General features: G+C 39.5%; 1 protein-coding gene across 4 annotated transcripts in view; it reads right to left on the bottom strand.

The window, feature by feature from the left end:
- MAPK14 (mitogen-activated protein kinase 14) overlaps positions 1-23,766 on the bottom strand; it is an 83,940-nt gene that overhangs the window by 45,745 nt on the left and 14,429 nt on the right. For all 4 annotated transcript variants that reach the window (XM_002816802.5, XM_002816801.5, XM_009241792.4 and 1 more), the window contains exons 2-3: positions 12,779-12,908; positions 6,256-6,314 (exon numbers count right to left, since the gene is read on the bottom strand). In XM_002816802.5, coding sequence (XP_002816848.1) covers positions 6,256-6,314; positions 12,779-12,908 — 189 coding nt within the window. The remainder of the gene's footprint in view (positions 1-6,255; positions 6,315-12,778; positions 12,909-23,766) is intronic.

The raw sequence follows: 23,766 nt of genomic DNA, 5'->3' as shown, positions 1-23,766 counted from the left end.
CTTATAAAGCCCCAAAGATCTAGTCCCTCCCCATTCCAGCTTCATCTTTTGCCATATACACCTCTATTCCCACCAAACACACACACACACACACACACACCCCTTTTCTGCCCTCAGCTCCCTCTCTCGGCCCCTGGATGAACTTGTACTTCCCTCACCTTTCCAACTCTCCTTCATCCGTTAAGCCCTCTGTGTATACATCTTTTTTGCAGAGGCTTTCCTGAAGACACCCCACGTCTGGGTTAGGTGGCCATACTATGCAGTCCTTTAGCACTCTATACCTGCCCTATAATGGCAATTCTTGTGTTCACCTCTTTAACAAACAATGGAGTGCACGTTACTGTTCTAAGTGCTAATGATTCAGCAACAAAGAAAACAAACTCCATGCTGAAACAGAGCTTACAAACAGAGGGAGAAGACAGACAATAACAAAATTTGCTAAGAACAAAGCAGGGTAAGGAGTAAACAGTGACAGTAGGGGTACTATTTCAGTTAGAATGGTAACAAAAGAAGAGCTTCTGATGAGAAGACCCTTGGGTAGAGTCCTGAAGGAAAGGAGACAGTCATGTACGTATGTGGGGAAAAAGTTCCAGGGCAATAACAGAAACTGGTGCAAAGGCCTTATTGCAAATGTGGTTGTCTGTACTCAAAGAACAAGAGGCCAGAGTGACTGGGGTGGAGACAGAGTGGAAAGAGGACTAGGTGAGGTTAGATTAGAGAGTATACCAGAGACCAACTCATGTAGGACCTTTCAGGTCTTACCACATGGTATTCTGTTTGATCATTTACATTGTTCTTCTCTCCCATTAACAGCCTCAGCTCTTATTTACTGTTATATTCCTCAGAGACTATTGCTGTGCCTAGCATAAGGTAGATATTCAAATATTTATTGAACAACATCAGGTTAAAATGTAAATCCAGAAATTTCCTTTACCAATTCAGTGTTTTCAGCAATTTTTACATTGAAATAAAAAGCTAAAGTTATTAGTTGAGCAATCATTGTTAGTAAGTGGAAGAAGTGGTCTCTTCTCATTGGCTTTCACTAAAACAAAGGCTGATTAGCCTTGTTGTAGGTCTTCTGCTCTATCATGGTAGAATCCAAAACCCCACTTCCATTTCCCTCTTCAAGAATGAAGCAGAGATAAGGAATTCAGTGTAAGAAACCTGGGATGGGGACTTGTAAAATAAAGGAAAAAGTATCAGAAGACTAATTTCCACTTAACTCATGACAATTCAGTTTCCATGAAATTTGAGGAAATAGTTCCCAGGAGGAATAAAAAAATTCTTGTCTACTATGCTTGTGCAAAGAACCACTACAGTTAAGAAAAAGGGGTGGAGGGGCATGGTGGCTCATATCTGTAATCCCAGCATTTTGGGAGGCCAAGGTTGGGGGATTGCTTGAGTCCAGGAGTTCATGACCAACCAAGACAACATAGCAAGGCCTTGTCTTTACAAAAAAATAAAAATAGCTGAGTCTAGTGGTGTGAGCCTGTAGTCCCAACTACAAAAAGAAAACACACACACACACACACACAAAGAAAAGGCAATATCGTAGTAATACTAAATTACAGCTTGCTCTGGTGTTAGGTTCAAATACTGGCTATTTAAGATTTTTGCATTTCTACTGGTAATATCTGCTGAATACACAGAAATATATATGCATGCAGTCTCTTGCCAAACATTACTATCAAGAAGCCAACAGAAAGGCCCAAAGGATTTCCAATCATTTAAGAGATCTAGATCTGCTGTATCTTTAGAAAATTTTGCCATCTGTACAACCACATCCTATGGCGGTCAAGAGCAACTCAGTATATCCATCTTTTAACACTGCATTTTCCAAAAATCATCTCCATCCAGATTCAGTAACTGTATATTGTTCCTAATGTTCAAAATGCACTACCTATTGTTCCTTTCTCAAAGGTATAGTCTTCATTTGTAAGAATTAAAATTTAAAACATAGCAAAAATCTGAAGTAGTCATGTACCACGTAACAATGTTTCAGTCAACAGTGGACCACATATATCACTCTGTCACCTGGGCTGGAATGCAGTGGCGCAATCATGGTTCAATATAACCACTGCCTCTGGGCTCAAGTGATCCTCCCACCTTAGACTCCCCAGTAGCTGGGACTACAGGCATGCACCACCATGCTCGGCTAATTTTTTAAATTTTTTTGTAGAGAAGGGGTTTCCCTATGTTGCTCAGGCTGGTCTCCAGCTCTTGGGCTCAAGTGATCTGCCCACCTCGGCCTTTGAAAGTACTGGGATTATAGGAGTAAGCCACTAAGCCTGGCCTACAGTACCATATTTTTACTGAATGTTTTCTATATTTAGTTATGTTTAGATACAAAATACATAGCATCATGTTACAGTTACCTACAGTATCCAGTACAGTAACATGCCATGCAGGTTTGTAGCACAGGAGCAACAAGATACACCATACAGACTAGATGTGTAGATTATACCATATAGGTTTGTGGAAGTATACTCTATGATGTCTGCACAATGACAAAATCACCTAATGACATATTTCTCAGAACACATCCCAGTCATTAACTGATGCATGACTGTATATAAATTAAAAGTGCTAACTGAAACATAAAGGCACAAATACACGTACCACATGATTAAAAGTCAACTGTAGGCCAGGTGCGGTGGCTTACACCTATAATCCTAGCACTTTGGGAGGCTGAGGTGGGCGGATCACTTGAGGTCAAGCGTTCATGACCAGTCTGGCCAACACAGTGAAATCCCACCTCTACTAAAAATACAAAAATTAACCAGGCGTGGTGATGTGCGCCTGTAATCCCAGCTACTTGTGAGGCTGAGGTAGGAGAACGGCTTGAACCTGGGAGGTGGAGGGTGCAGTGAGCTAAGATCGTGCCACTGCACTCCAGCCTGGGTGACAGAGCGAGACTCCGCCTCAAAAAAAAAAAAAAAGAAAAAGAAAAAAAACAACTGTAAATCTGAAAGTAATTAGAGATTTTGCTAATTAGCATTTAAAAATTTGTGTTCAAATTATAGCCTGTTCTAAACAGGTAGCTTGTAGAACCCCTCTAGCCTAAATTATGTCTGGTTTGGCCAGAAGTGTAGGTTTTCGTTTGTTTACTTGTTTTGTTTCAATGTGAATTTGAATACTCTTAGGAGGTGCAGATGTATTTTGCCACAGACCCCACCACTCCCAATTGTGTAACACTTAACCTCATTTATGTTCTTTGTGTGACCCTGAAGGTATTTAAATTTGCAAACCCTGCAATTGTAGGTGAAGATGTTTAGTTTCTTATGCATATCCCAAAATAACTTTAGAAAACACTGAAATGGCTGGGCGTGGCGGCTCATGTCTGTAATCCCAGCACTTTGAGTGGCCTAGGAGGGCGACCACCTGAGCTCAGGAGTTTGAGACCAGCCTAGGCAACATGGCAAAACCCCGTCTCTACCAAAAATACAAAAATTAGCTGGACGTGGTGGCCCATTCCTGCAGTCCCAGCTACTTGGGGGACTGAGGTGGGAGGGTTGCATGAGCTGGGAGGCAGAGGTAGCAGTGAGCCGAGATCTTGCCACTGCACTCCAACCTGGGTGACAACAGGGCAAGACCCTGTCTCAAAAAAAAAAAAAAAAAAAAAAAAAAAGAAAACACTGAAATAACTATAGTCATGAACTACAGTGATTTTTTCAGTGATATGAACATCACAATAAAGAGTAAACAATGGAATATTTTTCTAAGGGCAAACAAGTTCATTCTATTTTCAGAGACTTTCTGTAATTTAAAACACTTCAGAAGTCAATGACCTCAATTCTCATCATTTTACAGGGAAATGACTGGGCCTACAGTGGTAAAGTGACTTGTCCAAGGTCATATGGCCAAATGGTAGCTTGGATACAAAAGTGCTTTGAATTTGTTTCCCCCAACCAGACACTTTCACCAAAAGGAAGGGCGACTATTTCTGATTATTCTGAGCCTATGCCAACACTCTGCTCAGTGTTCTGCATTCAGTAAGTAGTCAACAAGTAGTAATGAGATTTGCTTCCAAGAGGTAAACTCAGTTATTGTTTATAAAAAACAGAATCCAGCTAGAGTTAAACAGAAAGAACAGATTTCTGCTCAACAGCCATAGTATTTGTTGAATAAATGAATGAATGAATGGTTGAATGAATGAATGAAACCTTAGTTCAAAGGTAGATTTGTAGTTGCTGGGTCCTTACATGGATGAAGGAGCCAAACAAAGGCACTACTATCAGTAACACTTAACCTTCTAAATAGACACTGGCCTTAATTAAGGTCTTTTCACATAGGAAAAATAGGTTCTTAATCCGGTTCCAGAATGCCCAATTAGGCCAAAATACAGCATCTTGCACTTTGCACAAGTCAGCAAATCATTTCCCCTTTGTTATATAAATCCATTCTTAGTATACCTAAAATTCTGGGATACAGCTCAGATCTAACTCAAATGTTTTCCAAAGTAATTCACAAACACATTACTTCAGCATTTCTTCCACATTTAGGAGAACTATTTTTAAAAACCATCATTCTGCAACATTCCCTTTTCCAACTATAGCATACAGTAGGGCTCAACAAACTGTAATATACATGCCCTTGGGTAACATCCAGTAATCCCTGGAAACCTCCATATTGTTGTATCAAGCAGGGCTGCGAGAAGAACAATTTTTCTTAGTTATTGGCTATTTTTTTCCTTTGTTTCTTAAACTTTCATTAGCAGGATCAAGGTTAATGTAGCCAAGGAGATCTTGTAGGTGGACCAAATTCTCCTCTCCTAACTTCTACTCTCAGCCATACACTGTTCCAACTAAATTCAAATGGTGGAGAAATGTTTTTGCCACCTTTCCTCCTTCCCTTTCCATTTCATCTTCTTTATTTCTTTCTCCCTTTCCTTAGACAGAACATAGAAGTTCAAACATATCCCCTCTGTGTTCTGTGGGAAAGGAGTAAATGGTGTTTGCGATCAGCCCAGGACAAGAATGGGAGAAACTGAAACCAGGATAAGGGTGAGGAGAAACTGGTTAGGTTCAGCCCTAGGGTCAATGGGGGAATGGTGGTTAAGGAAGAGAAGTCATGATCTTCAGTTGTTTTGGCTTTCATAATAGTAACCCTTTCCATTTAGGAATGCCAAAATTTCAATGTGACCAAAAGTATAACTGTGTTTAAGGTTTTTTTTCTCTTTCATGGTATAGTGTATCTGTGAACTGGGGGCAGGGAGAGCTGTGTCAACTCAGATACTAGAAAAGCTACTACAGTAGAGAGCTCACACATACATGGGAACACTTGCTGGAATCTGTCTTATGCCCACCAATGTGCAACCTGGGCATGTGAAGGCACAAATGACATATGTGGCAACCCTTGCCAATGGGGTCAGGAGCCAGTGTATTAATGATCCCCATCTGAGGTGCATTACGTACAGTTTCTTAGATCTTGGCAGTTTTCAGCCCAGTTGTCCATAGTGGTGACCAACTCAACATATACTCATAGAAGCTTTCTCTCCTTCCCTGTTTCATTTTCTCTAGCCCCCCACTACTGGTTCCTGAGAATCCCAGGCTCTGCTTTCTAGGGGGATCCCAGGCTAAAACAATAGAGGTGGTTACAAAGCTGGGAGAAGAAGCCTTTCTCAACAGGTAGAGAGTCTGCCCCTTATCCCAATGTAGAAATCTGATACTTCAAGGATCAGCATGTAGTTCTAGTATCATCTCCCACATGCATGGACGATAAAAGAGGAGGGAGTCTATATGGCTGGGGATCCATTACACTTCTTGAAGAGCACCTTTAAAAGTTGGGATCGGCCAGGCATGGTAGCATGTGCCTGTAGTTCCAGCTCCTCAGGAGGCTGAGGTGGGAGGACCACTACAGCCCAGGAGCTTGAGTCCAGCCTGGGCAATATCACAAGACCCCGTGTCTTTTAAAACAAAAACAACAACAACAACAAAAAAAACCAAACCTGGGATAAACACTTTGAAAAGAAAATCCATAGTCAAAACTCTCTCCACTCCTTTCTCCATGGAATTTTTGTAAGAATTCAAGACTGACTCTTCAATGGGGTACAATGTGCCTGAAATGATGCAAATACTAACATGCATCACCCATAACATACATCTTCTGGTATCCATCCCTACACCCAAAAAGAGGTGCATGATAGGAATAAAGAATTTTTTGAAGTCTATATGTTGCTAAATGGTTCGGGAATAGAAATGGGCTACTAGTCTTCATTCTGTAGACCAGGAAGGCAAATGCAAAAAATTTACTCACACATCACTGAATTCCTCCAGAGACCTTGCAGGTGTAAAAACATCCAACAGACCAATCACCTGTAAGAAAACATAAAAATTAAAAAGTAAATAAATATTAAACTGAGTATAGTACCCATCAGGTCTTAATCTTTTTTTTTAAAGAGTCAGGGTCTAGGCCGGCAGCAGTGGCTCACACCTGTAATCCCAACACTTTGGGAGGCCAAGGCGCGTGGATCACCTGAAGTCAGGAGTTCGAGACCAGCCTGGCCAACATGGTAAAACCCTGTCTCTACTAAAAATACAAACATTAGCCAGGCGTGGTGGCAGGCGCCTGTAATCCCAGCTACTCGGGAGGCTGAGGCAGAACTGCTTGAACCTGAGAGGTGGAGGTTGCAGTGAGCCGAGACTGCGCCACTGCACTCCAGCCTGGGAGAGTGCAGATGCAGAGCTAGACTCTGTCTCAAAAAAAAAAAAAAAAAAAAAAAAAAAGAATCAGGATTTCACTCTTGACACTAAAGCTAGAGAGTACAGTGACACCATCACAGTTCACTGCAGCTCAAGCAATCCTGTCTCAGCCTCCCAAGTAGCTGGGACTATAAGCATGTGCCACCACCATGACTAGCTAATTTTTCTTTTTTTGTACAGATGTGTCTCACTAGATTGCCCAGGCTGGTCTTGAACTTCTGGCCTCAAGCAATCCTCCCACTTCAGCATCCCAAAGTGCTGGCATTACAGCAGTGAGCCACCACAGCCAGCCAGGTCTCAATCATTTTAATAGGAACTAATTCAAAACCAGCTACCTCAGTTCCATAACATCACATCATATACTTAATAACTCCAACTAATTTTCTACCCAAATTATGCTTTTGTTTTCTACTTGTTAACATCAATTCTCATATTAACCCACTTTACCATTAAAAATCTTCATCTCTTTAGAATTTAATCATATGTAGTCAGTAGTTTATCAGAAGGCAAAAAGATTTAGGGTCCTTGCCTTACATATGTACTAATGGTCTAATGAATTAATCCAACAGGGGGAAAAAGGTCACACGTCCATGGTTGTTACCATAATATTGTGTTTTTTCAAAATGTATTCCACGAAAAATTTCCATCTTAACTGTATATCCTTCAAAACTGACATTTTTAAAGTCTCAAAATATTCTCAGTATATTCTTGGTATTATTCTCACAAAGTCTTAATGTATAGGGTATTTAAATCAGACAATTTAAAAATGAAAAAAAAAAGTCTATCTTTACACAGGAATAAAGCAAAGAGCTACTTAATACTCAATAACCCATGGTCTTTGAGCAGTTTTTCTGATCATTAATTTATACTGATTTATCCACATACAGCACCCTCCAACCCCTACCTCCCATCTATTTTCCTTAAAACCCAGGCTGTTCATTTCTACAAAGTTAGGCATTGACAAAGCAAATAAGAAATATATAATTCATTTGTAATACACCCAGCCATATTTTAGAGTATCTGGTTATGAAGCAAGACTGTGGCCTCACTAGCACACTGTTCTAAACTGCCAACTTAAACACAAAGCTCTAGAAGTAAGATATGTTAACACTCAAAACATTATCATGAAAAATATCTTCTAATTAGGATGTTACTCCACTCATCCAAATAGCAGACTTTTTTTTTTTTTTCTTTGAGACAGAGTTTCGCTCCTGTTGCCCAGGCTGGAGTGCATGGCACAATCTCAGCTCACTGTAACCTCTGCCTCCCGGGTATAAGCGATTCTCCTGCCTCAGCCTTCCGAGTAGCTGGGATTACAGGCATGCACCACCCCAACCGACTCCAAATATCACTTTTTAAAAGCAACTTTAATTTTACAGTCTGAACCTGAAAAGGAGGTGGTGGGACACATACTTGGAATTCAAGAATAGGTTTCAAGTCCTTGAAAATTGTTCCAAAGGAACTAGAGTCACTTTCAGATCTTACCCAGACAACAGTATATAAGAAAACCAAAATTACCCATAATTGTACCACCCATTATAACTATCATTAACATTTTGAGATATATTTCCTTTGATTTTCTGATGTACATAAATTAAATTGGGGTTACACCATGCATGGTTTTATATCCTGCCTTTTTACTTAATATTTAAATATTTGTATACAGCATATCTATCATTTGTGTATACCATAACTTAACCAATTTCCTATCTCTAGACATTTAAGGAATACTGCAAGAAAAATATATGTATTTTGCACATCTCATATTTTCTTCCAGGAAACAAATTTCAAGAAACAGAATTACAGAATCAAAGGACACCAATATATTTAAGGATCTTAATATTGTCAAACTGTCCTCCATAGAGGTAAGGCCAACTTACATGCCTCCCAATAGAGTACCTGTGACCTCATTCATAATAGTGCTTTAAATTTAAGTCCAATCCATTTCCTTTTACCTTCTCCATCTAAACCATAATCGTTTCCCTTGAGTTTGGTATACTCCTGGCTTAAGACCTCTGGTCTTTTAATCACTCTCCCTTATACCCACTTCTACTTAAGTAACTGAGGTCTAGAAGCTAACTTTATTCACCTGTTCCAATATTTTCTAATCAATGATTCTTGTCATCTGAGATGCCCATCTCCTCAATATAATAGAAAAGTTTAAAACTATTTATTGTTTTACACTGTTTCCATTGTGATTGTGAAAATCATCCTCCTATGGAAATAAAACTAAATCACTAGAGATCTGATTTACACATGCAAGAGTTACCTCAAAGACAAGAGTCAAAACTATTTTCAAATAAAAACTCCAATTTCAAACTGAAAACACAACAGACATTTTGGAACCAAGCAGCTATAAGTTTGAACCCCAGTATCAGTTTGTGATTTCTTGGGTCCAAGAGCTTATAATTTCTTCATTCCAATAACCTTGGCACTTGGAATGGAGGCTGGCATTCAGCAGGAGTTCAATGAATGGCTGTTATGTAAATAATAATTGGCAAATACATTTGGTATCTTCTCTGAGTCCCATTTTCCTCATATGAAAAACATGAGGACATCATTGCTTATTTTCACAGTTCTGACAGCAAGACTGAGCAGACAATGTATCTGAAGGTGCCTAGTACAAAGGACTGACCCACTGTGGATCATCAAAATAAGTGGTGACCACAGCCCACACAGCTGAATAGAGAATTACAAAATACAATATACCTAAGCAAACTATCTGAAGCAGCTACTTCCATTAACAGAATATGAGACATAAAGCTCAACTATTCAAACGATTAAAAAGCATGACTGCAAGAAGAAAAATGAAGTAACCTGAAAAAAAAATAGAGAAAAGCCAACTAGTAAATACCCTACCAAATTTTAATTTCCTAAAAAGGGTAATATTTACAATATTTAATGTGTTTAACATAAGCACACCAAAAATAACAATTTTGAGATTAAAACTACCCATGTTAAATCAAAGTACTTAAATTTTTGATGGGTTTTTACAAAATATCCCTCACTCCATTAGTCATATTTATGAAATATTAATCATAAGGAAAATACTGTAAATCAAAAGCTTCTCAGCATTAAAATAGATCTGGAAAATATTTTAGGAATCTATTCATTTCTCATTTCTTTTTTTTTTTAATATAACAATAGAGATTGGTTTTTGCCATGTTGTCCAGGCTGGTCTCAAACTTCTGGGTTCAAGCAATCCACCCACCTTGGCCTCCCAAAGTGCTAGGATTACAGGCATGAGCCACTGCGCCCAGCCATTTCTCATTTCTTAAATGGAAATTCCCTTCTAAATCAAGTCATATTTTAGTCTATTTCCTTAACTCCTTCTGCTGTTACATGACTTCAGTCACCTCAAAGTAACCCAGGAATCAAATTTTTAGAAAAGACATTCATAATACAAATAAGCAGCAAATATCTCTAATGATTATCCCATCATGGTCCAAAGCCTGGAAAATATGTCATATTTTTATTAAATTAGCACACATCCAAAAAAAATACTTTAACTCAGTATCCAAAGACAATATTTAGCATATTTAACAAAAGCACACCAAAACAATCTCTTGGTCTACAATGGTAAGGTTAAATCTAAGGCTCCCAAATAAAATTTACAAAAGGATTTCCTTGATCATTTTTAAATTCTAAAATGTACAGATCTCTAGGCCCATATATGGGCCATCTCTGTAGTGTCTGCCCAGACAGCAAAGGATGCAGCTGGCAGGCTGCCTCCCTTTAATCTTTCCTTAGAGCAGGTGTTAATGAGATCAAGGTCAGAAGTTTAATCAGGAATGGTCCAACTAACTTTGTTCAGAGAGAAACTCTCACAGTCACAGAGGACATCCCCTAGCTTCAGTCACTCACCTAATAAATGTTTATCTATTATTCATGATCACTAACAGAAGAGACAATTCAAGATGAACTACCGATAGTGGGTCAGAGGCATTTCTGTGTAAAAGATCACGTGCCCTCTGGCACCTGAAAATTATATTTGTTACCAACACTTAAAATGTTCACAAGTTTTAAGCGCCTGTTGCTGCTGCCTGTGGAAGTTTGGCTGCTATAAAAATTGGATGGTGACCCAAAACAGTAATTTTTTAAAAAAGAAGAGGAGGGTAAACGGACGAATTTCTCTGAAAACCCTCAATTAAACTTACTGGAAGTTTTGGTTCTTTATTGGGTAAAACTACTTTGACATTATAAGCACCTAACAAATGTTTTTTAAAATAGGCTAAAATGCAGGAAATTTTCTACATTGAGTCCAGTCTTTTGGCTTCAAACATTCGCCAATGGAATAGAGAACTATGAGACATTCAGCCATGTGCCTTATTTTGTTTAAATAACAAATCACTGATATCTAGGTGACCATCTACTGTTAGAACTTAAATATCTTTATATTAAAAAAAAGACTGCTAGTAAGCAAGCCACTTATAAAACAATGTATGGAAATTAAAATCCTATTTTTCAAATACCACGATCCCTAAACATTGGTTTAACATATTTATGAGAAAAAGCAAAACAATCAGTGTAGCACTGATAATCTCCTAAACCAGATGTTCTTAAATTAGCATAGCCACATCAACAGAATCCTAGGGGCTCCCAAAGGTGCTCTGGGGTTCCATAAATGTTTGGCTTGCATTTCACTTTCAAAATATCCTTTATACTTGCAAAGCTGTGACACTGTCTCTGTCACATATAATAATGTGTAATGAAAAACAGCATACACACTTAAGTGTGTTAAAAATCAAACGCAAACACATCCCTTAAAGCTGCCAGGCCACCGTGATTTTATGCAGAGCTAGGAATAAAGTTTCTGCTGCCAGCTTTTTCCGCATATCTCAACTTCTTGTAAACATGTCACTGATTAGGAAGGCTGCAGCCCCACACTGAACATTCGTAAAACTCTGGTTTGCACATAGCTACTTAAGTGAAATTATACTCAGGAATAGAAGTTGTCTGTAGAAATAGGATTTCCTCAATAGCATACAATCAAAATAAAATGTGAAAATAAAAAGCAGCAGCTGTGATTATAATGGCATCCATAATCCAATTACAAATTTAAGTCTTAATGTTCTCAATTTAGAAGAAACTTGCACTAATGAAACAAGTGTATGCTAATGAAGAGTCACTTATCTGTGACTTTTTTCTCGCTATGAAGAAGTTAAATTACTAAAACAGTCTAAATAGTCAAATAATAAATTCACAGATTTTGAATTTTCTTCCACACGGTATCAAGCAGTACAGCCAGAGGACTTTGAAATCTCTATGGCCATTGTTTCCACAATGCTACAAACTTCACAGTACCCTTCATATAGCAGTCACAGAAATTCATAACTTGATTTTGAAATTCAGTAAAATAAGTGTCTTCAGTCAACTGTCTTTTCACTTTCAGTTAATATTCCAATTATATCCACTTATTTACCGTATTAGAATTTGTAAGCATCTTTGCAGAATGGCAACTGAATTAACAAATTGGTAAAAAAGAAAAAGTTATATTTAACTTAAACAATGCCTCTGACATATTTATTAAAATACATGAATCTGGAAAAAAAGAAAAATTATTAACAAATATATAAAATAATAGCCATCTTTGATAGGACTTTCAGTGAGCCTAAGGCACTCTTTCTCAGATTTTTCCACTTAAAAATATTAAGACTATATTATGAGAATATGGGAGTCTGTGGCTATTTTGTCTTTTAATAGCCACAGACTCCCATATTCTCATAATACAGCCTTAGGAAAACCAGACAAAGAATACATAACTTCTTTTTAATATTTTCTCTTAAAAATTCTTGTGAATTTTGTGTTGTATTTCATAACATATCCTTTCATTTTAAAATTTTAAAGAGTTCTTTCTCCTCTAAAAATCTTTGAGTAAAACTAAAACTCCAGGAAGATGCATCACTTTCATTCCAAGTCTTTGACCTGACATAACCAAGTGGCCACTAACACCCCAGGACAAGAAGCAGGGACCAATGTTTGATGCACTCCAACGTATTTCCATCTGCAGTAATTAAAACATTTTCCCCCAGTCTATTCAAGATCAAAATGTATTCTTCCTTGAATGAATAACTTACATTTTCATGTTTCATATGTTTAAGTAACCGCAGTTCTCTGTAGGTTCTTTTGGCATGAATGATGGACTGAAATGGTCTGGAGAGCTTCTTCACTGCCACACGTAACCCCGTTTTTGTGTCAAAAGCAGCACTAAGGAGAAAAAAGGGAAAAAACCCACCATTAAAAAGGTGTTCTAAGTACTATTTTGGGGTATTTATAAGGCTATTTCCAAATTAAAGGGTCCATAACGAAATACAAAAAAAAAAAAGCATAAAGATAAAAAGCAAAATGACCTATTATCCCATTATCCAAATAAAGCTTCTGTTATTATTTTTGGTGTTTTCTCCTTGTCTTTTCTATGTATCTAAATCAGGAGTCAGCAAATTTTTTTCAATGAAGGGCCAGACAGTAATATTTTCAACTTTGCAAGCCCTAAGACCTCTGTCACAACTACTCAACTCTGTGGTTGTAGCAGGAAAGCAGCCAGAAAGTAAGTTTTAAAACGGGTGTGGCTGTGTTCTAATAAAATTTACAAAAACTGGCAGCTGCCTGATCTAGATGAGCCAACAGATTAATAAACAGTTGAATTCTGTCTTCCCTGCCTAGGCCTCACTGTCGTCACCTTGCCACATATGCTGCCTTATCAGAGTCGAGGCCCAGGAAACCGTGTTTTCAGGACAATAAATTGCCACAAATATTTCTTGAGCACCTACAAAGTACTTGGCACCTTCAGGGAATGGGTGAAAAGCAGAACAGAATAATAAAATAATTTCAAGTAGTGATGAAAATACTATGACTAAATAAAATGGTAATGGGATAGAGTGACAGAAAGCCAGTGGAGTTATACCACTTTAGCTAGGATGGCTGAGGAATCACATCTGAGCTGAGAAGGAAACAATGTAATGATTAAATTCCCTACATAAATATATAAGAAAAAGAGCTTCAAGCAGAAGAAATAATAATAATATTAATGTTTATTGAGTCTTTACCCACACATACAAGAAATTGTTCTAAGCCCTTTACATTTATTTGTCTCAATTCAGCTTTTGTATTTCCCCGAATCCCCTATGAAATAAATATTATTATCATTCTCCCACTTACAAATAAGAAACTGAAGCACAGAGAGGTTAGGTAACTTGACCATGGTCACAAAGCTTAAAAGTGGCAGAGCAGGGAGTCTGGATCCAGAGCTTATGCTACTGACCACTTGACTCTGCTATCTCTCAGAAGAGCAAGTGCAAACAAATGAAAAAAGAAATAGAGGTAGGAAAAGTATGGGATGCTGGAGTGAGTGACAGAAAGACAGAAGGGCTGCGTGGGTGGAGCACAGGGAGCAAGGGGAGAGTAGGAAGGGATGACGTAAGAGATGCAGGCAGCAGCTAGATCATGGAGGACATCTATAGCAAAAATGCGATGTGTATTTTAATTATTTTTAGAAATCATCGCCGGGCATGGTGGCTCACGCCTGTAATCTAGCACCTTGGGAGGCCGAGGCGGGAGGATCACGAGGTCAGGAGCTAGAGACCAGTCTGACCAAGATGGTGAAAGCCCGTCTGTACTAAAAATACAAAATTAGTCAGGAGCAGTGGCGGGTGCCTGTAATCCCAGCTACTCGGGAGGCTGAGGCAAGATAATCGCTTGATCCCAGGAGGCGGAGGCTGCAGTGAGCTGAGATTGCACCATTGCACTCCAGCCTGGCAACAAAATTGAAACTCTGTCTCAAAAAAAAAAAAAAACTGTAATAACAGAAATTGTCTGGGCCAGTTCCATTATGCCTCATCCTCCAGTTTGTCTCGGTCTCTAATATGTATCCAAGACTTTCTGGTCATCTATTATCACCAAACTCTCTGCCTGCCAAACTTGCTTTTACAACTCTGTACCTACTCCAGTTCCCTTCCTTTCACTCCCAAACTTTTATGCCATACCCTCAATCTTCAAATCCCAATTTGTGATAAACTCCTATAAATCTTCAACCTCTTTTCTGAATCTCCCCTCCATCTCTGAAACTAGGCCATTTCTAGAAGACACTGCTTCTCTTATAGCCCTGCCATTAGAAAGCATTCTCTAATAGCCCAGATACCTCCTGGCTAGCAGGTCGGTAGGAGTCTTCCTTGGCACCCATTACCACTTCAGGACCATTACTTTCCGTTTGTTTTATAAAATACCTCCTGCTCACAACCCTGATAAACTATCCCTCTCTGCTGCTGGTATCCACTGACCTGAAATTTTCCATCATTCATTGAAAAGTTAGTTTCTATCCAGAAGATCTCTCTACACTCCCAACTTCTGTCATCATTCTTGGCAACTTCAACATCCAGGTGAACGGCACACCCAACATCCTGTTTCCTGACCTCTCTAGGAAACTCCACCACACCCAGCCATCTTCATGGTCACACTCTAGGACCTTTATTCCTACCAAAAACTGCCCCACCTACACAATTTTGAATGCCAGCAGCATTTGCTTTTCATCACAAACCTAGTTACCTCTAGTTTACTTGTAGCCTGACTACAACAATCTGTTAACCTCATCGTCATTAATTGTTTCTATCCTTCAGCCCTCTTCTGTCTTCATCTCCCTTCCTGTTCCATGATTATAATCACTCCCTTGCACTTCTCTCCCTCTCTCTCTCTCTCTCTCTCTCTCTCTCTCTGTCTCTCTGATGTACTCACCTGGATAAAGTCTAACCTTGGGTAATCTCAACCACTTAATTCTCCATGACTGAATCCAAGGAACTAACTGAGGTTGAACAAGAAAGACTGCAGAATCAGATTTTCATTCTCAGTTTCTGACCTTAATCTCAAAGAGGCTCTCAATAAAGCCATTTTCTTCTAGTAAGTTCATTTTCCTACTCGAAAATGATTGTTTGACATGTTTGACATGTTCTCTCTCAAATCTCCAACTCACCGTCTTCCCTCAAGGAGAGGGTGCCTTGCCTTCACTGAGAAAGCAGAAACCATCAAGAGGGGAGCTCCATTTGCTTAGCCCCAAATCTATAAACCCATCGTCTCCACCTTCCCTCTTGCTATAACTAAGAATATGCCCCTTCTTATCAAAACTCAAGACCACAATACATGCTTTGGAGCCACCCCCCTCATCTTCTCAAGGATTTCACTTCTTCATTCCTCTTCTCTCCTGCATCATCAGTGTCTCCCTATCTACTGGACCATTCTCATCAGCATAAATTTGCTCTACTTGTTCACCACCTTCAACCAACAAACAAAAGACTTCCCTTGACAGTTCTCCATCACAGTTAAAATTCTCCAAAAAAATCACCTACACCAGAGGTTCCCAGATCAGCAGCATCAGTTTCACCTGGGAATTTATAAGAAATGAAAATTCTCAGGTACCATCCCAGAGTTAATGGAATAAGAAACTTTGAAGTGGGTCTAATAATCTGTATTTTATCACGCCCTTCATGTTATTCTAATACATATTACAGTTTGAGAACCACTAATTTATACCTTTGCTACTCAAAGTGTGCTCCATGGACTGGCAGCATTGTCGTTATCTGGGAGCTCATTAGAAAACGCAGGATCTCTGCAGACAACAGGAAAGGAAAAAAGAAAAGAAAGGAAAAGGAAAGGAAAGGAGATCTTGGGCCCTAAAATAGAATTTACATTTTGACAAGATTTCCAGATGATTAATATACCTCTCAAGGTGTGAGAAGCACACATCTACACAACTGACGCATTTCAATTCCATTCTTTCCTCAATCCATTCCACTGAAACTGCTCTTCTCAAGGTCATTAATGACCTCTGCTATCAAATCCACTTTTCTAAGATTAGTAATTGACATAGTCACCACTTTCTCTAAATACTGTCCATACTGGAGTCTATATCAACACTTCCATTGGTTTTCTATCACCCCTCTGGCAGCTCCATCTCTGTTTCCACTGCATGTGCTTCTTCTATTCAAACTCTGTATGCTGGAGTTCTTCAGGACTTGGTACTGGGCCCTCTTCTCTCTCCCACATTCTCTTTCTAGATAATCTCATCTATGCTCATGACTTTAAATTAAATGCCATCTATATATTGAAAACTCCCAAATTTATGTCTCTCACTGAAATCTCTTCTCTGAGCCCTGATGTCTCCATAAGAAAGACACATAAGCACCTGAAGTGTAGCAAGTTCAAAACACCCAGAACTATTCTTCTCCATGGCTCTGTTATCTCAATAAATGGACTGTTCATCCAGTTGCTCGAGCTAGACATTTGATTGTCATCCTTGATTTCTCCCTTTCCTCAGTCCCCATTCAAATTTATTGGCAAGTCTCATGGTTTTCACCTCCAAAAGACATCTCAAAGTCAACTGCTCTTCATTTCACCAATATCATATTAGTCCATGTCACTGGCCTACCTCCTTCTAATATGCTTTCCAAATGCATCCAATAGTCTTTTAAAAATACAAATTATGCCAGGCACAATGGCTCAAGCCTGTAATCCTAGCACTTTGGGAGGCCAGGGCAGGAGGACTGCTTGAGCCCAGAAGTTTGAGATCAGCCTGAGCAACATAGCAAGATCCTGTCTCTGCAAAAAATAAAAAATTGGTTGAGTGCAGTGACTCACGTCTGTAATCCCAGCACTCTGTGAGGCCAACGTGGGTGGATCACTTGAGGTCAGGAGTTCAAGACCAGCCTGGCCAACATGGTGAAACCCGTCTCTACTAAAAAAATATAAAAATTAGTGGGGTGTGGTGGCACACACTTGTAACCCCAGCTACTTGAGAGTCTGAGGTGGGAGGATCACTTGAATCCAGGAGGTGGAGGTTGCACTGAGCCGAGACTGCATCACTGCACTCAAGCCTGAGCAACAGAGTGAGACTCTGTCTCAAAAAAATAATAATAAATAAATTAAAAATTAGTCAGGCAGCCAGGCGCAGTGGCTCACGCCTGTAATCCCAGCACTTTGGGAGGCTGAGGTTTGGAGTTTGAGACCAGACTGGCCAACACGGTGAAACCTCGTCTCTACTAAAAATACATATTAAAAAATTAGCTGGGTGTGGTGGCAGGCGCCTGTAATCCCAGCTACTCGGGAGGCTGAGGCAGGAGAATTGCTTGAACCAGGGAGGTGGAGGTTGCAGTGAGCTGAGATCATGCCATTGCACTCCAGCCTGGGCAACAAGAGCAAAACTCCATCTCAAAAAAAAAAAAAAAAATTAGTCACACATGGGCCACCATGCCCAGCTACTTGGGAGGCTGAGGCAGGAGGATTGCTTGAGCCCAGGAAGGTTGAGGCTGCTCAACCTTGTTGTGGTGTGCCATGATGGCACCACTGCACTCTAGCCTGGAAGATACAGTGAGACTCTGTCTCAAAAATGAAAAATAAAAAATAGCAATAAAAGTACAAATTAGATCACACCACTCCCCTCCTTCAAACCATTCAAGAAATCTCCTTGGCATACAGAGTAAAATGCAAATTTCTCATGATGGCCTACAAGGCCCAGGTGATGTGGTCACCACTGATTATTCCACCTGTTCCTGTGTTACTCTTTCCCTCTCTCAGCTGCTATGTTCTGCTAGCTCCTTTCAGTTCTTTTAACTATTCAGACAGGCTGCTCCTGGTTCCTAGGATTTTCTTCTCCTCCGCCCCCATCCCACCCCATAGCTAAATCCTTATCCTTCAAGTATTGGTTTAAATAGTCACCTGCTCAGGAACCTGTTAGGGACCTCTAAGAAGCAATTACTCTGTCACAACACCCTCACTGACTCCTTCCTTATCTCATGTAAAAGAGGGTGGTGGTTCTCTTCTTTTCCACTCCCGTTGCTCCTACAAACCCATAAATTTGTAACTTCTTCCCTCTCAAAAGCAGCAAGTAAATGTGTACTCATCTCTAAACCCAGTTCTCTAAATTAGCTCTGGTGAGACTGGAAAAATGGCCATTGCCCCTGTGGGACCCAGCTTCTTCAACTTCCCACCTCAGAGCTTGCCTTCTACCTGCAAGCTGAGCACTTTCTTCTCTCCTCCACTGGTAAGCCTGCTGGGGAGCAAGGAACAGCAGCAGTTTTCTAGCTGATCTGACTGATTAAGTGTGCAAGTTCAATTAACTAGGGAAGAAATAAGAAGCCCACTTGAGTTGCCCATCCAAGGCACTCTGTATGCCAGCTTTACTAATAAAGTAAATATTTTTATCTCTATTTGACTCCTGAATCTATTCAGGAAAAGGCAGGCTAGAATTAATCAGCACCCTATAGACCCCAACAATCAAAATTTATTATTACATGTTTATAATACTCCAACAGAGTGATTAAATAAGAGCTGGGACTTTGGAATTAGACTATCTGGATTTTAATTCCAGTTCTGCCACTTAATAGCTATATAATCTTGAGGATGTTAATTAAATTCTTTCATAAAATGAGAATTATGTTTATATTTCATCTGTAGGATATGTTAGGATTAAATGTAATAACCTTTATAGTGGGTTTGGCAAGGAGCTTGGTCCATGGCAAAGCTCAAATACGCCTCTCAATCACACTTGTAAAAGTAGAGCTACAAGTAAAACCTTGTTTTCATGAACAGCATTATAAAATGAAATTATCTTTATGATAAACAGGTTCTCCAAACTAAAATTCAGGACACACTGTTTAACAAGTTTTTTCCCCAATTGTGAATTTACAGGAACTTTTCCAAAATTATCAAATTAATTCACATTCTATAAAATCATTGGTATAGTAAAAAATAACTGAAATACAAAAATTAGAAGCAGTTATTACAATATTAGGATGTCACTGTCACTCATCTACTGCTGACTGTGAATCCAGTATATAACACACAAGGATAATCATTAAATAAACTTCAATGTTTTGTTACACATTCATACTTGCCTCCCCTTGTGTCACACACACATAGAAAATCTCAGTTACTAGATTCTTCATATATCCTAATATAATTCTGTTTAACTTCTAAATTTATTGATGTATACCTTCCTTTATTCACAATGGATTTAAAGCAGACTGGAATTATATATATAAAACCTGACAAAATGGTAAGTGATTAAGGGAAAATAAGAAAGTCTGTACAGTTGAGGTTAGCATATATCATGAGGTCCTTTCTTTTTTTTTTTGAGACGGAGTCTTGCTCTGTCACCCAGGCTGGCGTGCAGTGGCGTGATCTCGGCTCACTGCAAGCACCGCCTCCCGGGTTCATGCCATTCTCCTGCCTCAGCCTCCCCAGCAGCTGGGACTACAGGTGCACGCCACCACGCCTGGCTAGTTTTTTTGTATTTTTAGTAGAGACGGGGTTTCACCGTGTTAGCCAGGATGGTCTCAATCTCCTGATCTCATGATCCACCCACCTCAGCCTCCCAAAGGGCTGGGATTACAGGCGTGAGCCACCACGCCTGGCCAGAGGTCCTTTTTAAATACCCATTAGAGGTAGGCCTCAAATTTGGCTCGAAGCTCACTAAAGCCATTAACAAAGAGAACACAATCAGTTAGGACATGAATCACAGAAGCCATACAATAAAAACCAACCAGGTACTCAGGAGAGCTGAAGAGAGGCATAATTATTCCTGTAATAAACCAGGGAAAAGTTCATTCTGTGTATGTTCAAGAAGGAGACATATAATGTGGTAAAAATGTCCTAATCAACATCTTTAAAAGAATATAATAGTGCGTTTCAGACGGTTTTCTTTTTAGAGCATCCATCAGTATAGACTGATGTCATAAGGCCAAAATACAGTTCATTATTAGCAAAGAGGGTAGGAGTACAAAATATTACGGTGTTGCTATTTTTTTTTTTTTTCTTTAAGGTCTCACTCTGTCACCCAGGCTGGAGTGGAGTGATGTAATCACGGCTCACTGCAGCCTCAACCTCCTGGCCTCAAGCAATCCTCCAACCTTAGCCTCCTGGGTAGCCAGGACTACAGGCACGTGCCACCAAGCCTGGCTAATTATTTTGATTTTTGTAGACACGGAGTCCCACTATGTTCCCTAGGCTGGTCTTGAACTCCTAGGCTAAGTGATCCTCCTGCCTCGGACTCCCAATAAGTACAGGGGTTACAGGCATGAGCCACCATACCTGGCCTCTCTGACAGACTTAATCCAAGAGGAAATCTTAAGTACATTTAGAAAAACAGATAAGCTCCATATTCTTCAGACAATCCTCCAAAGATGACTGGAGCTATCAATGAGCTTTTTGTTTATTATTTTTAAAATTTTCTTTTGTAGAGATGGGGCCTTGCTTGTTGCCCAGGCTGGTCTCGAACTCCTGGCCTCAGGTGATCCTCCCACCTCAGCCTCTCAAAGTGTTTGGGTTACAGGCATGAGCCAGAGCCACCATGTTCGGCTGTCAACTGAGCTTTTGATAGGTATAGAGATATAGTGAACTTGTGTTTATATTCCATGATGGGCACCTGCCTTGTAGATTTTCTGTTATAAGGTTAATGGCAGATCAATAAATTTAACATTAGCTGAGTAGAGAAAGGGAGACAACCTCTTAAGAAAGGTAAGGTGCTGGACAAGTGCCCATGTCCACAGAGTATTAAAGTACAAATGACTGCACCATGATTTTCCTCAAAAAACAATTTGTGTTTTCGTCAACAGAATATGAAGACTCAGCAAGTCTTTGAGTAATTTGTGGGGATCATAAGTGATTTTACGATTTCTTTCAATGGTCATAGATGACTTCTAAGAAGATAAATACAATTTGGTTTATTTTTGGAAGTTAATGGAAATATTTAAATATATTGAAATCTGTAGTTACACTGAATTAGCAAAGTCTCATTAACACATTAAATTCATTAGAATATCTATAAAGTGAGGGCCGGGTATGGTGCCTCACGACTGTAATCCCAGAACTTTGGGAGGCCGAGGTGGGCAGATCACCTGAGGTTGGGTATTCGCGACCAGCATGACCAACACGGAGAAACCCCATCTCTACCAAAAATACAAAATTAGCCAGGTGTGGTGGTGCATGCCTATAATCTCAGCTACTTGGGAGGCTGACGCAGGAGAATCACTTGAACCCAGGAGGTGGAGGTTGTGGTGAGCTGAGATTGCGCCATTGTACTCCAGCCTGGGCAACAAGAGCGAAACTCCATCTCAAAAAAAAAAAAAGAAAGAAAAAGAAAAAAGAATATTTATAAAGTAAGAAGAAATAATTTGCAAAAACATGACACCTCTTCTCTGGATCATACAATTTCAGGCTTTTTTTTCCAACTGAATCAGATTAATTAATAATAGTCTTCAAAACTTGCCTTCTAAATAACTAAATAATTGAGACCACTAACTTGGAACTTTCTCTTTACCTGTAGCACCTGGAACAAATTTTAATAAATGACATACTGGAAATATTTTTCTGCACGTATTACACTCTATTACAGAGGCCTAGCTTTCCTTCCTTCCATATTCAAGTAAATGTGCAAATATCACCGTTGCTCTGAAGCGGATGCTCTGTCCTGCCATTTTGGAAATAACGTCACGAAAATAAAGGCAACTTTATGCAAAAATTGGAACTTAAGTTTTGATTTAGGAACCTCAAAAAATATTCTTCAAACCTAGTGAAATAGAAAAATTAAAAATTATATATATATATTCTTCAGAGTAGTAGGAGATTTAAGATTGACTTTAAAAACTCAAAATTTAAAACATTAGCTTTAATATCTTCGCTAACTCTCAAATATCTTGTTTTAATGTCAACATAACTGTTTATTTAATCACAAAACAATTTCACCACTCTAATTACATATATAGTATTTTTTAATGAAACTTACTTTCATTTTTAGTTTTTTTTTTTGAGACAGGGTCTTGCTCTGTTGCCCAGGCTAGACTGTGGTGGTATGATCACGGCTCAATGCAGCTTTGACTTCCCAGGCCCCAACAAACCTCCCACCTCAGCTTCCCGAGTAGCTGCTACTACAGAGGCGCACCATGACACCTGCCTAATTTTTTGATGTTTTTGGCAGAGACAAAGTTTCACCATGCTGCCCAGGCTGGTTTAGAAATCCTGAGCTCCTGAGCTCAAGTAATTCACCTGCCTCAGCCTGCCAAAGTGCTGGGATTATAGGCATGAGCCTGCAAGTTCCAAATGAAAGTAGAATGATTTTATAAGATGTTTCTTGCTAGGTGCGGTGGCTCACACCTGTAATCCTAGCACTTTGGAAGTCTGAGGCAGGAGGACAGCTTGAGCTCAGGAGTTCAAGACCAGCCTGGGCAACTTCATGACGTAGTGAGACCTCGTGTCTATTAAAAAAAAAAAAAAAATTAGGCGGGCATGGCGGCCCACACCTGTAGTCTCAGCTACTTTGGGTGGCTGAGGTAGGAAGATCGCTTGAACTCAGGAGTTCAAGGCTGCAGTGAGCCATTGACTGCGTAACTGCACTTCAGCCCGGGTGACAGAGCAAAACCCTGTCCCCCAACCCAGCCAAAAAAAAAAAGATATTCCTTCACTGAAGCTTTAAAAGCTGATTGTTTATGACCTCAAGGAACTAAGAAATCTAGCCGAGGAGTCAAAATGAACAGAGGCACACATAAATAAATTTACCAGACTTTGACAAAGCAATACATTTGTTTCCTCTAATCCATTCTTTACACTCCAGCAAGACCAATTTTAAAACAATTTTCCTCAACAGTTCACAACTCAAGAAACTCCAACAGCTCTCTGCTACCTAAAGAACCATTTGTAGACTTTTTAGAAATGCAACTGCCTAAGTCCCACTCCAGATCTCATTCTTAATTTCCAGGGGTATGTTTAAAAGTTCCACAAGTGAGTCTGAAGCACAAGAATGAGAACCACAACTGGGTTCACCCTACCTGAGATGTTCCTCCTGTCAGAACAGTCCTTTTCATATCTATTCTCTTGGTTTGTGTTTTCTCTTGTCTGAAAATGTTTCCTTTTCTTCTCTCCAAATACCCATCTTTCTTTTTTTTTTTTAGAAACTAATGTTTATTTTCCATCAACCATTTTTCCATGTTGCTTAAGAGCCTATGCAAGAACAGCTTAAGACCAGTCAGTGGTTGCTCCTACCCATTCAGTGGCCTGAGCAGTGGGAGCTGCAGACCAGTCTTCCGTG

The sequence above is a fragment of the Pongo abelii genome, chromosome 5 (genome assembly GCF_028885655.2).
Source record: "Pongo abelii isolate AG06213 chromosome 5, NHGRI_mPonAbe1-v2.0_pri, whole genome shotgun sequence".
Taxonomy (NCBI): Eukaryota; Metazoa; Chordata; class Mammalia; order Primates; family Hominidae; genus Pongo; species Pongo abelii.
The sequence above is the reverse complement of the archived record's forward strand: the minus strand, read 5'-3'. Positions and strand labels throughout refer to the sequence as shown.